The sequence below is a fragment of the Pieris brassicae genome, chromosome 10 (assembly GCF_905147105.1).
Source record: "Pieris brassicae chromosome 10, ilPieBrab1.1, whole genome shotgun sequence".
NCBI classification, from domain to species: Eukaryota; Metazoa; Arthropoda; class Insecta; order Lepidoptera; family Pieridae; genus Pieris; species Pieris brassicae.
Genome location: NC_059674.1, coordinates 8,974,217 through 8,990,252, shown reverse-complemented (window position 1 = coordinate 8,990,252; position 16,036 = coordinate 8,974,217). Strand labels below are relative to the sequence as shown.

Genomic DNA, 16,036 nt, shown 5'->3' with positions numbered 1-16,036 from the left:
AGCAACAGCATGGCACTCCCACTAGGGTAAATTTTAAAACTTTATTCATTTATATTCTTATAGATGTTTTGAGATATTATATACACTTTTTTATTTTTTTTATTTAACTTATAGACATTTTAAGTTCATGAAATCCGACCGAGTTTATATTTCGTAACGAATCATACTTTCTCTTGTTCCAATCTAAAAGTTTAACACAGATAAACTCGCATATTATTGGATTGTATCTCAAAAGTATTTTTTAATTAACATTTAAAAATTGAATTGTAAAAAGTAAATAAGGAAATACTTCATGTATTTCGTAGACGAAAGAAAAGAGCGAACCAATTCCCAAAAGTCCAGCAACGCATCTAAAGGCGTCGATTATATAATGTTTATTTTGAAAATGTCCTCGTTATCTGATTAAATTAATAAGTCAAACTGAGGCAGGACGATAATAAAGGTAGATTTATTAACTAAACTCTTTATCAACCTCGAATTATCGTCAAAACAAATTTAAATTTTCTTCAGTGCTATTGACCGTAAATTAAATCACAATTTAAATTAAAAAAAATTTAAAAGTAATGACGCAATTCCGAAATCAGTAAGAAAAACATGAAACATTAAAATTATACCTGCAATAATAATCTTAATTGTGTTGGCTCGGTTATAAACTGAATGATGGTTACATCAAGGTTTACTCAATGATTTTGTTTCGAAAACAAACGATAAAACCAATCTTAAAATTCACTACCAAGTAGTTTATCGTATTTTTTATTAATCCAATACTTAAAGGAGAATTGTTGTTTTAATGCCGCCATTATAGGAACAATAGTTTATGTATTCCACAGACTAACGACGTATCGTAAACAGCTTACTTTAATGGAAGCAAAAGTTTTAAGAGAATTAAGGCCGTATTGTTTGTTATTGAAATATTTGACTTTGTTACCCGAAGCCATAAACTGATATATGTGTTTCGTGTTAATTTCCTTTTTCTGATAAGTAAGTAGAAGACCAGCCTTCCGTGACTTACACACGCCGTCGTATTCGTCTAAGACATGCCGGTATCCTCACGATGTTTTTCTTCACCGTACGAGTGTTAAATGCGCACAATAGACCTACGACCTTAATTCAAGTTGCACGCCAAACCTGAGCCAACACGACTATAAAGAGATTTTATTATATGTGATTTTGTCTTGCGGCCAAAGTTATGTGTTATGTACTCATATTTTTTCACCTTTACATAATCCGCGTGGGACGAAAATTTATGCAATCTAAGCAACTGTTGGTTTCTACTATTGTAACTTAGTCTTTACATTTGTAATCCTATATTCACAACTAGATTATGTAGACTAGGAATTGATAGTGAAAATACGTTAAAATAAAGACATACGATATAAGATTTTTCTTAACAAAACTGGCGTAGTTGGGGTTCAGTGACATATGTGTACTCTAAAATGATAAAGATTAAAAGCAACGGTTATTGTTTTAGTGAGCCATTCATTCATCAAAACATGACGGGGCTATCTCTGGCGTTAGCAAGAGGAAAATCATCGCAAATTGATGTGGTCAGAGTTGAAACAAAAACGGATGTAAGTATCTTCAATATCATTTTAATATGCAAATCATCCTGATTCACGTACTTATTCAAATATTTACTTCTCGTAAACATAAAATACTACTGTTGAATTTATTCGAATTTACCATAATCCCATTTTTTTTCACGCACTACCTTGTTTTAAAATCAGCACTGAATACGGGGGAGTAAGGGACGGTAACGCACTCGCGAGAAATTTTCGGATTTTCTTCAATAGGCACACATAGCTTTCTGTGCGTACTTTTGTGTCCGTTCTATATCACTATACATATAAAATTCTCTTCCGAAACGGCTCGACCAATTCTTATGAATTTTTTTATGCATAATCAGTAAGTCTGAGAATCGGCTACTAACTATATATCGAACCCCTAAGTGATAAGGGGTGTCAACCCCAAATTTTATTTTTTTATATAAAATTTGTTATTTTATTTTTTTATGATACAACATACAAAAATAAATACAACCCTTAATTGTCACCCCTGTACGATCAACCCCTATTTTTTATTATATAGTTATTTTTATTGAAAAAAATGTTTCCTATAAATAATATACATGGCAAAACGGCACGTTTGCCAAAAGTCCTATGTTAAAAGGAAAACAAAACAATTATGATGCCTGGAATATCTTGAGGGACAACCCAAGTAACTTAAAATATATCGTTGAATCAACAGAATAATAATATTATGTTTGTTTCATTGTTTTGGTAAAATACTTTCGACAAATCCCCCAAATATATCATAAATTGCGAGCACTGTTAGGAATACTGGAAGAAAGTAATTTTAGGAGTTAATGAAATTTGAGTTTTATCTCGTTCTGGAAGATAAAATATCTGTTTTACTGTTATTATTGCGGTTTCGCGTTAGGACGGAAAGGCGCCGCCACTTATAGGCTTGTTTCCTTGTTTAACCACAATAGACAATAATTATCTGAAACTAGATTCCAATCACAATTTCGTATATTTTGGAAAAAATAATTACGGCAATCGTTACAATTCAGGTAAAGCCAAAATGATCTTCTATGTACCGTTTTTAGGGCACTCTCTTCTTCATTTTCCCCTCGTTCCATATTGTTGTCTTTAAAGTCCACCTTTTATCTGTGCCTTTTGCTATATGCTCCGCCCATTGCTACTTCTGTTTTAGGTCATAATGTAAGGCATCTAACACTATTGTTTTTCGATTTATACTTTATGTATTCTACCTATTTTTACTACGCTTCTTTCTCTTGCTTTCTGGCATGCTACTAGTTTGGTTATATTTGTGTTGTATGTCCATGTTTGGCAGCCGTATGTGAAAGTATACAAGTGTCCAAGACGATTTTCTTAGGTGAAGTGGAAATTGGCCTTTTAAGGTTTTCTTCAGGGACCAAAACGTTTTCCAGCCCATGTAAATACGCCTTTTTATCTATTTGTTTTTATCTTCAAATGATAATTGTTTAGCTAGGTATATATAATTTTTTACATATTCATATATGGCCGTATTTTATATTTATGTTGATTTATCGTATGCATTTTTATATACGCTTTGTTCATAGATAATACATTATTAAAACAGACACGTCGCCGAATGATTAATGTAAGCTATAAAATTGTAACGATTATCACTATGATTCACATATCATTGTGTTTTGAATACATAATTTTAATTATTTCTAATTCGTTATCACTAACCGTTAATCTACTAAATAATATATTATCAAATGGCCTTTCTGATAGCTACGATATACGCTATACGCTAAGGATTTTAAATTAATACTATTTTTTACTATTATAAGGAGAGAGAAAACTACAGTTGTTCCATCTCTTTATTTATGTCTAGGGTTGAAAGAGAAGTACATCCCCTACTGATTAAAATTGTTTCGGTGAAACAGAACTCTTCGCTCCGCATACTATTTAGAACAGGAAACATTTACAAAATTCTTTTCTGATGCAACGATGATACTTGATGAAACGCTATTACAATTTCGCTTTGTTATACAGAGCGATAAAACCTAGTTTTATACTGGGATGTCAAGGTCATGATTTTGTTTTACAAATAGATGTCTCAGCTTTCAACAGAACAATTGAAATATATGTATTATCATTATGACTTTCTATGAAATATGTATATTTCCAGAGAATTGCTTGCATTGTGTTGTTAACAGATACAAGTAAAGTTGATCAATGTAATGCGTTGTGCAAATCTGATTGTTTTTGTCCATTGATACCAAATTAGTTTTTTTTTTTTTAAATAAAATAGGGGGCAAACGGGCAGGAGGCTCACCTGATGTTAAGTGATACCGCCGCCCATGGACACTCTCAATGCCAGAGGGCTCGCGAGTGCGTTGCCGGCCTTTTAAGAATTTGTTAAGTTATATAAAAATCTATTTGTTTGTAATAAAATACATTTGGCAACCTTTTGTACCGTTATTGAATGAATCTGTTGTATGTATGCATTATGATTATGCCGTCGAACGAGGGGCGAAGTTTGGAGGAGAGGTTATTTGTTCTAGTGTTTCACCTTCAAATATAATGTTACTATTCAATTGCGTTCATCCGTACTAAGTGTTATTAAGTCATAACGTTGCTTCTATGAGCAAGCGACATGTGTTGTGCGGAAACCAATTATTCTCCATTGATCATATTACATCCTCCTCTCATGGTAATCTAGCCAACGCATATTTATTGCGCTGCTCTTTATGCACTGCGAGGCAGAATACGAAATTCCACCCGTATCACCTCGACATCCGTCTTCCACAACTAAGTGTTTTTTAAGGCAGTTTTTGCCACAAACCACTACTATGTGGAACCAGCTGCCTACTGAAGTATTTTTGAACCAATTCGACCTTCGAGGGTCCTTTAAGAACAGAGCGTATCAATTCTTAAAAGGCCGGCAACGCACTCGTGAGCCCTCTGGCATTAAGATTGGGCGGCGGTACGTAGGGCACATTTGTTGTTATAAAAAAAACTTCCTGAAAAATGTACAATGCGGACTTTTGATTCTAACCAAATCGACTAAGGATTAATATCATATTTAAAAAAGTTTAAATTGAACTAAATGTTGCTGTCATCTCGGTAGTGTCCCTGCATTTGGGTACTTCCCCTTCAATTAAAAAAAATAGCCGCGCCATAGATTAATGCTTCTGGTAAAAAAACTGATCATTGTCGCTGTTTCCATTGAGAAACATTGTTTGCTTGCTTATCTAACGTTTCTGTCTGATAATTTGAACCGTAAACGTAGATATTTGTTGTAATCTACTGCTATCTTTCTTTTTCAGATAATGTTCTCCTTGTTATCGGTCGGTTGGGGATTAATGTCGGACATCGATATAGAAAGCGAAAGGCTTCGTTCGATAGGAGGGCAAAGATTTACATTGTGGGCTCTCGCGAGAACCGTTGCACTTAGGAAATACAAAGGTGTGCTAAGCTATGCCTTGATTAAAGATATCGGTAATCTACCTAAGCCCAAAGCAGCTATCTTCGGACGAAGTATAAGTCAAGATGGCGCCCTAGATTCCCCTGAAACTGAAGCGTTCCTCGACTGTGACGAACAAACTGAAACGTTTATGAGTACAGAGAATGGAAAGAAACACCAGAGGGTAGACTCTTGGTATTCTGTACATTCCAGGAAGACGTTTTACAGTGCTCGTGGTTCAGATTACCATAGTATGACAAGCGCTGGGTCGGAATTACGGTCGCCTGTTCAAGAACGAATGTACGGGCCGGCTTCACACCTACCTTCACTAATGTCAGAACTACCCACCCATTGGGTGCAAGAAGATGGCGAATTCGTCATGGTTCACGTTTCCTATCAATCCCACATAGGCGAAGACTTCTTATTCGCACCACACTCCCAACTCGCCGACGGAGTTATGTGGATGCTTATAATCAAGGCTGGCATAACGAGATCGCAAATATTTTCGTTTCTTTTAAAAGTGTCTCAGGGTAATATAGCGGATATAAACAATGAGTACATTAAGATGGTTCCAGTGAGTGCATTTAGGATAGTTCCTGAGGGTCAAACGGGTTACATTACGGTAGACGGAGAACTGGTCGACTATGGTCCTATTCAAGCCGAAATATTTCCTAATATAGTTAATGTCCTTGTACCCGATACCAAATAACCTCTAGTAGTAATAGTAGAAAGTAAATTCGACTGAAGCAGTCGCTGAGAAAATCGAGCCGACGCGAAACTGTTGTGCAATAAATAAGGCATTTGTTTCATATATACCTAAAAGGTTGTGCCAGATGCTATATCAAAATTATGGCGATGTTTTTCTATGTTATTTAATTTTACGTTAAATAACTTGTGATATTGAGAGTACATTTCATTTTTGTCTATTTAACGACTAGTCAAAAAGCGGTGAATAGTGCCAAATTGTGTAGCACTCTAAATCTATTAATTATCATACATTTAAATGAACAGGCCGAGGTACAATTATTGTTAATTATTGTATACACGTTTCGTAAGTAGAGCAAACTTGTGCTAGATTGATAATCAATAATTACGTACAAATTCTAGTTTCTATATAAAGGCATCCGTTCTTGAGAATACTTAGCGTAAGAATTCTGCTAATAAATTATAGCAAATAATTTTTATTAAAATAGTAAATTATGAAATTGATTTTAGGTGTAAAAATAACACCGGGGGTTCATGATATAAAATTCAATTCGAACTTAGTGTCATCTGATTTTATGGTTAAGATAAGCTTTATTATATTTATTCCAATTACTATGATAATAAGAGTATGTACCTAATTAGATTAGTATTGTAAATGGGTAGATTGGTACTTGAATTATTAGATCATTTGGGGTTAGAAATATACTTAATTATTTATTTTCTTTAATAGGCAGTATTAGAATAATTTAAAGTTTTCTGTGATAATGAAGATTTATTTATGCCATAATACAATATGTGTTAAAAGCCCCAACTTTTGCCTAATATTATATTGTTTTGAAGAATTCTTTTTGATAATTTTTACAAAATTACCAAAATTAAGATTAATGATAATAACTCAAGGTATCTAAAACAAGGCTGTAATTTGCATACATATTGCTTTGATGCTTAAATAAGTTAATATTAGGATTTGTGGTCTAAAATGTTCAATACCTCTAATCATACATTTGAGTATTATAATGTCTTGTTCTTGTTTTAAATCGTGATAAAAACATCACAATGCTATTTAAGAAAATATTTTAGGCTGTAAGTTAAAGATATGGTCTTCAATTGATATAAACAATTTTGACAATAACTACATCATTGTCCTTTTTAGATAAGACATCATGTAATGTTTTATTTTGGCAAAAAGCACAAAACTTGTCCAAATATACATATTTAATGTTGCATTTAATTTTATGTAAACTTTTTTAACATTCCTATTACTGTTTAAATATTGAAATTAATTTGAGCTCTATTATAGTATTATATTATGAATTTGTTCTAAACTTTACTACAATCTATAAAAGGTAACTGAATAAACTTTATGATTTTAATGTTTTTTTTTGTTTGTTACTGGTATAAATATGAGGAATAGTTATGGTTTAAATGAAATAAATAGTCTTCATTAAATCATATAATCAAAAAATTTGTAAACATGCTTATTCAATGCTGCATATTCATCTGACATTTGCAAAGATTGTATTTATTTTTATGATAAAGAATAATTGAAAGCAATTGTAGTTATCTCATACTATGAAATCTAGATTTTGACAAGTAAAATGGTCTGTGTAATCTTCTTACACAATAATTAAATGATTAACACTAGAACCTATTATATTTAAAACATAAGTAGGCAATATATTTACTGATATCTAAGTTCTTTACAAATAAACTGTAAATAGAATCTCTCTTAAACCAAGGCTAAAACATTGATTCACATTCTTGAGTGACATTCTGCAAGTTCTAAACATGGCTTTTATAATTAACTACAGTTAAAGAAGGAAATCCTTCCAACTCCAAGTTCATATGCATTACGATGTGCATCATTAGTATTGAAACACTAAGCATGTATATAAAAAATTTATTTGACCGTTATAGCAATAATTGATTTGCTTTTCTTATCAAATTTTTCTTTCCAATTTATAAAGACAAGAATTACAAACAAAGTAATTACTTATTGAAACAACAAGTACACTGTTTGCTGAGGTTAGACATTAAATAACAATACCAAACAACTCTTATTATAATATGTATTATAAATGTATAAAATTAATATCTAAGACTATTCTTTACAAAATAAATTACCTTTTTACCTTAATTTTAATGAATCCAAACTATCAAGTAAATTTTGAACTTCTGAGTCAACTTGCTCCCTTGTACTTATATTTTCTAATCTTTTACAAACAGATTCTAATTCTCCTGAATCTGCTTTTTGAATTTCCATGTACTTCAACATCATCTCAACTATTAGACGGATTTCACTGAGCAGTGCCTGAGTTGCATGAATCCCTGGTCTCATCTTAATGAGCTTCAGTTTACTCTGTGCAAGCTGTAAAGGAGTCCTGCCATTTTTATCATTAGAGCTAACATCTGTACCTGCACCCAGTAAAGCTGTGACAACAGAAATGTGGCTTGTACAAGCAGCTAAATGCAAAGGTGTATTTCCAAGAGTATCTTTTATGTTTGGGTTAGCACCATATTTGATAAGAATTTTAACAACATCAGTGTATCCACGGCAAGCTGCCAAGTGTAGTGGACTCCTCAAATGTTTATCTGTGTAATTAGGATCTGCACCTGCTTGTAAAAGCTTCTCTACTAATTCTGTATTATTTGTGCCAGCAGCAAATCTAAGCTTTTTGTTTTTAGGAAAGTATGATAATAGATTGCAGTTTCTATATTTGCGACGACAATGCCTCGCATTGGTACAAAACTTTATTTTCCCAATATGATCATGCGCTTCACCAAAAAAGTCAATAGGCATGGGAAGCCCAGCAATGTTTATTGGTATTGGTGGAGGGCTGAATTCAAAAACTTGATGAGGATGATCAAATACTGTATTGTCGCTACTTTCGTTGCCAGTATCCACTCCTGAATCGGCCATTATAATATCGCGTTATTCTTTTAAGATTACACAATTTGAATTCACGTTTAAAGTAATATGTAGACAAGGCGAAACATAAAGAAAATTCGAAAACAACATGTATTAAACCTGAAATGAAACCATAAACTTTCACTTTTATTCAAATCAATAAATGATCTGTCAATTGTCATTTAAATAATAATATTTGACAGTTATATTTACGTACCCAGTACCACAGCAGAGATATACTTTGGTATTTTTTTTACAGAATATCATAGATAATATAGATCTTCAATATTTACCACAGAGAGCTAAGTAATAATTATAAATTAAATGACTTGTGAATTATTATTATTATATGAATGGCTTTCGCTATACTATTATAATATGGTTTTACCCTAGACGTGGCATTACCTCGTGAATTTTCGAATTTAACCTAAAAAGTGAACTTTTAATTATTTACATCAGTTGGAGCATAGCAGCGTATTGAGAAAGGAATTAAAATTTAAAAAAGTAATTTTTATATCCTATCTCGTTTATTTTTATAGTTTTAGAATTTTAAATATTTAGTTTTTTTCATGAAACACTTTAAAAACTTTGTCCATAATTGATATTGCAAAATCCACATCTTCCTTGTTGATGCACATAGGTGGCTTAATTCGTAACACCTGCAAACAAGGTATTAATGATATTAATTATTAAGTTTAATAAAGAGAATATTAATATTAGCTTAAAAGTTTTATAACAATTAGTAAATGTTAGATAATACTAACATTATTCCATCGACCACCGCGACCAATCATGACGCCTAAATCCTTTGACATCTCCAAAATATCTGCTACTCTTTCAACATCAAGAGGATCTTTAGTTCCGGGCCTGACTAATTCTACACCTAACATTAATCCTTTTCCTCTAACATCTCCAATCACAGGATACGACTTTTGCAATTCCATTAATTGCTCAATAAAATATTTCCCAACAATTTTGCTATTCTGTTGTATATTTTCTTCTTCAATCACCTGTGTAAATACGATTAAATTAAATGTCCGTCTATTCTTTTAATTCCGGAATTTAATAATATATTCTACAAATCATTCGATGACATTTTACTATATTTGTGAAAAAAAGAATAAATAAAATATTACAACGAATTGTGAACCTGTTTTTAGTTGTAGTCACTTAAAAGAAATCAATTCCAAAATATATGCTTAAATGAATTTAAAGAAAGAGAAACGTACGTCTAATACCGCCTTTCCAACAGAAGCAGCAAGAGGATTCCCCCCAAACGTATTAAAATACGAAGCTTTCTGGTGTGCATCAGCTACTTCTTTTGTCGTTACAACCGCGGCTAGCGGAAAACCGTTTCCAATGCCTTTAGCCAACGTGACAATATCCGGCTGAATACCATGATCTTGGAAACCCCAGAAGTTATCACCTGTTCGACCGAAACCAGTTTGTACCTGTGGAATATCTATATTATGTTGACGTTGAACAATTAACATGATTTTTACCTAACCTCAACTACATAACATTTTTGACAAACAAGTTAAGGGCTTGTTCATATTCACCTATAATAATTTAAATACGAATAAATTACACAATTTAGCTAAACATAAATGGTTACTTTACCTCATCAGCTACGTATAGACCACCATAATTTTTAACCAATTCCCTAGCTTTTCTAAGGTAGCCCTTAGGAAATTGTACAGCCCCATTAACTCCTTGGATGGTTTCCGCAAAAAATGCCGCAATGCGGCCTTTTGGCACAGAATTTTCTAAAAGCTGAAATTACATGGTGAACAATAATAATAAGTAGCATGGTCAAATATGCCTTTAATATGTTTTTATATAATACTTTGGCAAAGTAATTAATTCATGTATGGTAAAAAAAACAATCTAGCTTTATAATTTCCATATTTTGTATTTAACAACTAATACTTACTTCATTAAGTTGATGTATATATTTGTCTGATGTAACACAATCTCCAGGACATGAACATGCACCAGGAACTTGAGAAAATGAATCTCGACAGCCTCCCCAAATTCCCCGTAATGGATCCGGTAACATAGCCTTAAAACAAAACCTAAATTTACGTTTGTTTTAACGTGAGTTTATTTTATTAAGAAATGTGATTACGAATATTTTACAGAAGACCTCAGAATACATCATATACAAGTATTGGTGACACTTACATGGTAAAATCCCGATGGCGCTGCCATCGGATACCGGTATGCCTGAGTTGCAGTTAGGCCTAGTAGGGAACTAGCGTAACCATGGTAACAGCTTTGTAGTGAGATAACATCATGATTCCCGGTATATGCTCTAGCCAAAAGAATTGCCAAGTCGTTCGCCTCACTACCGCTGTTCACCAAGTAGACGACCTTTCACATAATGATTGGATATGATAACATACATTATAAAAAAATGGAAAATGTAATCAAGAAACAATTAACACCTTTAGATCTCCAGGAAATTTGGCTGATAACTTTTCAACGTATTCGTAGATCTTTGGATGTTTATAAATACTTGTCGTATGCCATAATGTGTCAATTTGTTGGTGCAAAGCCGCCGTTACTGTTCTAAAATATATATGTAGATTGAGAATAACAGAACCTAGTGAATATTTAAGATAGATAAATTTGCTTAAAGTTTCTATTATCAATAATTATAATAATGATAATAATTGCTCCTGTGAATTGGCTACTCGCTAAAACAACTTATTTATAAATGAAAATCAGTATATTTTATAATGGTCTTCGTATTAATCGCAATATTTGTGCTCTTAATAAGCTTTACGTCTCTGTTCTAATATTATTGATGAGTATATGTGTAACATATTTTGTAATGTAATATTTTTCTCTTATTTGTAAGCATGGAAGTTGAAACTTTATAAGGTATAAATAAATTACTTATGGATGACAGTGCCCAACAGATACAGTTACAATACCAGCAAAGAGATCCAGGTACCTTTTACCCTCATGGTCAAACAACCATTGCATATGCCCTTGGTGGATCACTAGGGGCTTTCTATAGAAATCTTTTACTACTACTGAAATATTTTCAGATTTTAGCTTGTTAAGTTTTTCAATACCAGGTCCCTGAGAAATAAATATACTGAACATAAAAATTGTACTCGAGCCACGGTAAAGGATACTAATTTCAATTTTGTCGCCGTAGAATTTAAAATTGTTTCTTATTTATTAAATGTCCAAAAAATGTATAAGTTGTTAGCAGATCAGCACTAGTAATTTATAGGTATGTTTTAACAAAAGGTATGTGCACAAACTTTTCCCCACTTTGACAAATCTGCCCGTGTAACGCCGAGACAATACCTAAGTTAATTTAATTTGAGTTACATTTTGTTAGTGTTTGTATTATTTTTTTGAGATTTTGAAAATTTTACAAGAATGAATGATATTTGCTTAACTACTTACACAGTATTCTTTAGGTGAAACATTACATTTTGGAAGCACGGCGGTGCTTAGGCCCCTTGGTATACGCTGGTATAATCGAAATAGTTCTGTAATGAATAAAAAAAAAATCGATAAATTTATATAAAATAATTCTCTCTCTTGCAATCTATATTTAACAAATAATAATATTAAGAAATCAGTCTCATCAATTTATTTTAAATCAAGTTGCAGTCGTTATCAGTAATTTTATATGAAGAAAAAGATAAGGATTTAATATTCCACATAGCACGTACCTCTCTTAGCCATTGTTATTCAAAAATGTTAAACAATACCGGGCACTGAAAATGACCTTTGACTTTCGAATACATAATAATATTAAGGAAGGTTTAAAATGTATAACATTTTACGTTTAACGTACGATATTAATTCTTAATTTATTAATAACTACTACACTAACGAGGCTCGTTAAAGGTAAATATTCAATGTTAAGCTTAATGTTATAATTATTATGAGTAATTTGGATTGTATATTTACTAAAAAAAATAAATATTTTCAGATATTTTAAATGTAATGAATATTTGCTTTCATAAGTAATCATCGATATATGATAAATATTCATTAATTGGCGCTTCCGTCGTTGTACCCAACTTTATACAAAGTTTCTTATATATTATAAAGAAAATTAGCCTTATAATAACTAAATTATCTAGAAAGGAAATTTTATAAAGATTTTTTAAAATTTATGAATTTTCATAATTCTAACAAAAAGATACGCGCTTTAGAACATATTGTTTTAATGGATGGCATGTTTAACGTTTCCTGTAAATTATTTATATTTGTTAATTAATAATACATATACTTTTGTTCTAATTTATACTAGCTCATTTAATTTATATAAATAATTTCTTCTTAATCCTAATTTAATTAATTAGATTTATACCCGTAACCGGTTTTCTAGCCAGTATAAACGCTACAGCGGCACATCACTATTGATAGTTGTACCTTCCACGTCAATCGAGTTGTAAGAAAAGTGGCATTCGTGAACACCGAGATTTTTTGGTGGCGGCTGCAGATTTATTACGTGAAGTGAATGCCTCTAAGCTGGCATTGAATTAGTACATTTCTTTAATCTTAGTTATATTTAGAAAGAAATCAAAATGAAGCTCATTTATCTAACACTTCTAGTACTACCTGCCGTACTTTTGTGCTTCCAAAATGGTAAGTTTTATCAAATTATATATTAATTTTAGAAAGTAAACTTTATTACGTGGCATGGCGCTTAATTTTATTCAAAATTGTTACATAAAATATGTGTAATATTAATAATATTCGTGATTAATACCCTATAATGTTATTTTAGTATTTAACCAACCTTTCACATTTGAAATTACTCAATGTGTTCTCATTTAATATTTGCTAAGTAATTGCTTTACAGGAGATTGAGAGCCATTTGCCTTTTAATATTAAAATTTATACCAAGTATTATGTTCTATAAATAAAGGGAGATGTTGTACATTTAATATTTTGTATTTTTTACTAAGTGTTACCTGTAACCTATTTTATTTTTCCTTGTCTAGGTCTCATTTCAAATCTATATATACCTATACTGTGTACAATTTCACTTTAATCCATGTTACCATATATATGATATTTTAGATATGTATTGATGGAAGTTTCATGAACCACTGAGTGTACATTTTTTAATTACTCCTTTCAGCTAACTCAATATTTGCAAGAGCAGAAGAAGATGAATTAGATGATGTAGTAGACATTGAAGGTGAAGATAGCCAAGTGGTTGGAGATGATGTTATTGAAGATGACGACTCTGTAGTAAAATCATCACAAGATATTGATACTACCATATTGTTTACTAAACCCATCACCACCTATGGTGATGTTGCTTTTGGTAAGATCTGCATATAAACTGTTAATTCTAAAGCAAATACATCACTTCTTATTTTCTTTTATATGAAATAGCAAATTTAATTTTAAATTATTTATTGTAGATCTCCAAGCTGGCAATCCTGTTGAGTTCCTTGTTGGTTTTATCAATAAAGGATCTGATGATTACCTGGTTGAGACAATGGAAGCCTCATTCAGATATCCAATGGACTACACTTACTATATTCAAAACTTCACTGCATTACCATACAACCGTGAAGTAAAACCTAAACAAGAGGCTACCTTTGCTTATTCATTTATTCCCAATGAAGCATTTGCTGGACGACCATTTGGTCTCAACATTCAGATTAACTACAAAGATGCTAGTGGAAATTCATACCAGGTAACCTAATTGGTATACAATCCAATGAAATATATATATATATATATAGTGTCCTAAGGTTATCACCATATTTTAGCATTACTTCAAATGGTTGTTATTGAATTCATAGTACATATAAATAGTAAACATGTCTGGATTTTACCCTATTTAATTTTTCAGGAAGCTGTCTACAACCAAACAGTAAACATTGTTGAAATCTCAGAAGGGCTTGATGGAGAAACATTCTTCCTCTATGTCTTTCTTGGTGCAGCATGTGTTCTTATCCTTGTGGTGGGCCAGCAAGCTTTATCTTCTCTTGCCCGTCGCAGATCACCCAGATCAGCTCCTAAACCCCTTGAGACTGGAACTGCTAACGATGTTGATTATGACTGGCTCCCTAAAGAAGTTGTTAATCAGCTCAGTAAGTAATCATTTCGTATTTTATTTTATACCATAATAAATATTGAAAATAAAGAATTATTTTAAATCAAATTTAATTTTGATAAAAATAATTTACTGAGCCTACTTTATTGAACATATACATTCTTTGAAATGAGAAACAAGTATGTAATTTACATAATTACTAATTACTTTCACGGTTTTAAGGTTACAAAACTGAAGCTTTCAGCTTTTTGGAACAATTACCATTCAATTAAAGCTTATGTATTACAAACATATTTTATTTAAGATTCCAATTGAATTGAGCAGTTTCAAAGAATAGTGCATTCAACCTAACATAAAACTCTTCAGCTAGTATTAGTAGAGACAAGACTTGAATATCATCATAGATAAAATAATGATAATATGAAATAATAGTATAATAAAAACATTTTCTATTTCAGAAAAATCACCTAAGACACCAAAACAATCTCCACGTATGCGGAAAGCAAAGAGATCAGCCGGCGATGACTAATTTTATTAGTGAATTTATTTTAAGTTCTGAGCTCAGCCAACAGGCAATATATAGTTCGTCAATTAAAATAAGAATCAGATCCTAAAAAAACAGGAAATGAAGTAATGAATTCATTAAACATAATGCAACACAACATACCATATTGAATATTAGCCTGTTTTATAAGTATATAATTGTGTTCAAATTTTTTGTCAATATTTATACATTAAAGCCTAAATTGAAATTACTTATCTACTAAGTTCTATTCATTAATCTGATGGTAGCCAAAAATAGGCAACATTTCATTCTTATTTTATTTGATGTAAACAGAACAGACTGTGTGTTTAGTTTAAGTGTGAGAGTAAATTATGGAACAAACTGTGAGGGGTCCTCGCATGAGCTGCGGATATGAGAGACATTAAATAATTAATATTAAAAATGTTAAATTTTTATACAATATTGTTTGAATTATTATTTACTAAATGGTAGATACCCTCTTAACAACTATAGTTAATCAGATAGCGGCCCACTAAATACCTGAGGAGCTGACCGTTTCGATTATTTTGGAGAACATGGCGGTTATAACGAACGGATTAGAGCAATCGCTTTTTTTAGGTATCGAAATACAATTATATAATTCAAATATCAAAAAATTGGAAACAATTAGACCTCAATTTATAAAAAACTCTATATTTGTTGTAGGTTTATGGTACCTACAGTAATGCTTACGAGATCGTTCAACGTTTGATTAACATTTTTAAATAACGAATGAGTAAAATCTTTCGTATCAGGTGGTGTGCAAAGGTGCCTAATTTGCTTTTTCCGTTTCTCTTAGCTTACGATTTCATTTATGGTGCCTGGAATGCATTTAAAACATTTCGTTCAAAAAAAAATTGTG

At 31.6% G+C, this 16,036-nt stretch overlaps 4 protein-coding genes across 4 annotated transcripts; 2 read left to right on the top strand and 2 right to left on the bottom strand.

The window, feature by feature from the left end:
• LOC123714894 (sphingosine kinase 1-like) lies at window positions 1-6,948 on the top strand. Its single transcript, XM_045669545.1, has 3 exons — window positions 1-26; window positions 1,472-1,571; window positions 4,829-6,948. Exons 1-3 carry the CDS (start codon window positions 10-12, stop codon window positions 5,672-5,674), a joined length of 963 nt encoding a protein of 320 aa, XP_045525501.1. The 5' UTR covers window positions 1-9; the 3' UTR covers window positions 5,675-6,948.
• Window positions 6,949-7,108: 160 nt separating this feature from the next.
• Window positions 7,109-8,728, bottom strand: LOC123715715 (ankyrin repeat domain-containing protein 54-like). Its single transcript, XM_045670961.1, has one exon. The coding sequence runs from the start codon at window positions 8,588-8,590 to the stop codon at window positions 7,799-7,801; it is 792 nt and encodes a 263-aa protein (XP_045526917.1). The 5' UTR covers window positions 8,591-8,728; the 3' UTR covers window positions 7,109-7,798.
• Window positions 8,729-9,075: 347 nt separating this feature from the next.
• On the bottom strand, window positions 9,076-12,366 carry LOC123715367 (alanine--glyoxylate aminotransferase 2, mitochondrial). Its single transcript, XM_045670347.1, has 10 exons — window positions 12,277-12,366; window positions 12,005-12,090; window positions 11,484-11,668; window positions 11,026-11,149; window positions 10,763-10,951; window positions 10,512-10,640; window positions 10,199-10,351; window positions 9,808-10,029; window positions 9,343-9,588; window positions 9,076-9,237 (listed from the first exon to the last, which is right to left on the bottom strand). Exons 1-10 carry the CDS (start codon window positions 12,287-12,289, stop codon window positions 9,136-9,138), a joined length of 1,449 nt encoding a protein of 482 aa, XP_045526303.1. The 5' UTR covers window positions 12,290-12,366; the 3' UTR covers window positions 9,076-9,135.
• A 631-nt stretch (window positions 12,367-12,997) lies between these two features.
• Window positions 12,998-15,597, top strand: LOC123715366 (translocon-associated protein subunit alpha). Its single transcript, XM_045670346.1, has 5 exons — window positions 12,998-13,201; window positions 13,701-13,889; window positions 13,990-14,267; window positions 14,427-14,667; window positions 15,089-15,597. The coding sequence occupies exons 1-5, from the start codon at window positions 13,141-13,143 to the stop codon at window positions 15,157-15,159; spliced, it is 840 nt and encodes a 279-aa protein (XP_045526302.1). The 5' UTR covers window positions 12,998-13,140; the 3' UTR covers window positions 15,160-15,597.
• The last annotated feature ends 439 nt before the right edge of the window (window positions 15,598-16,036 follow it).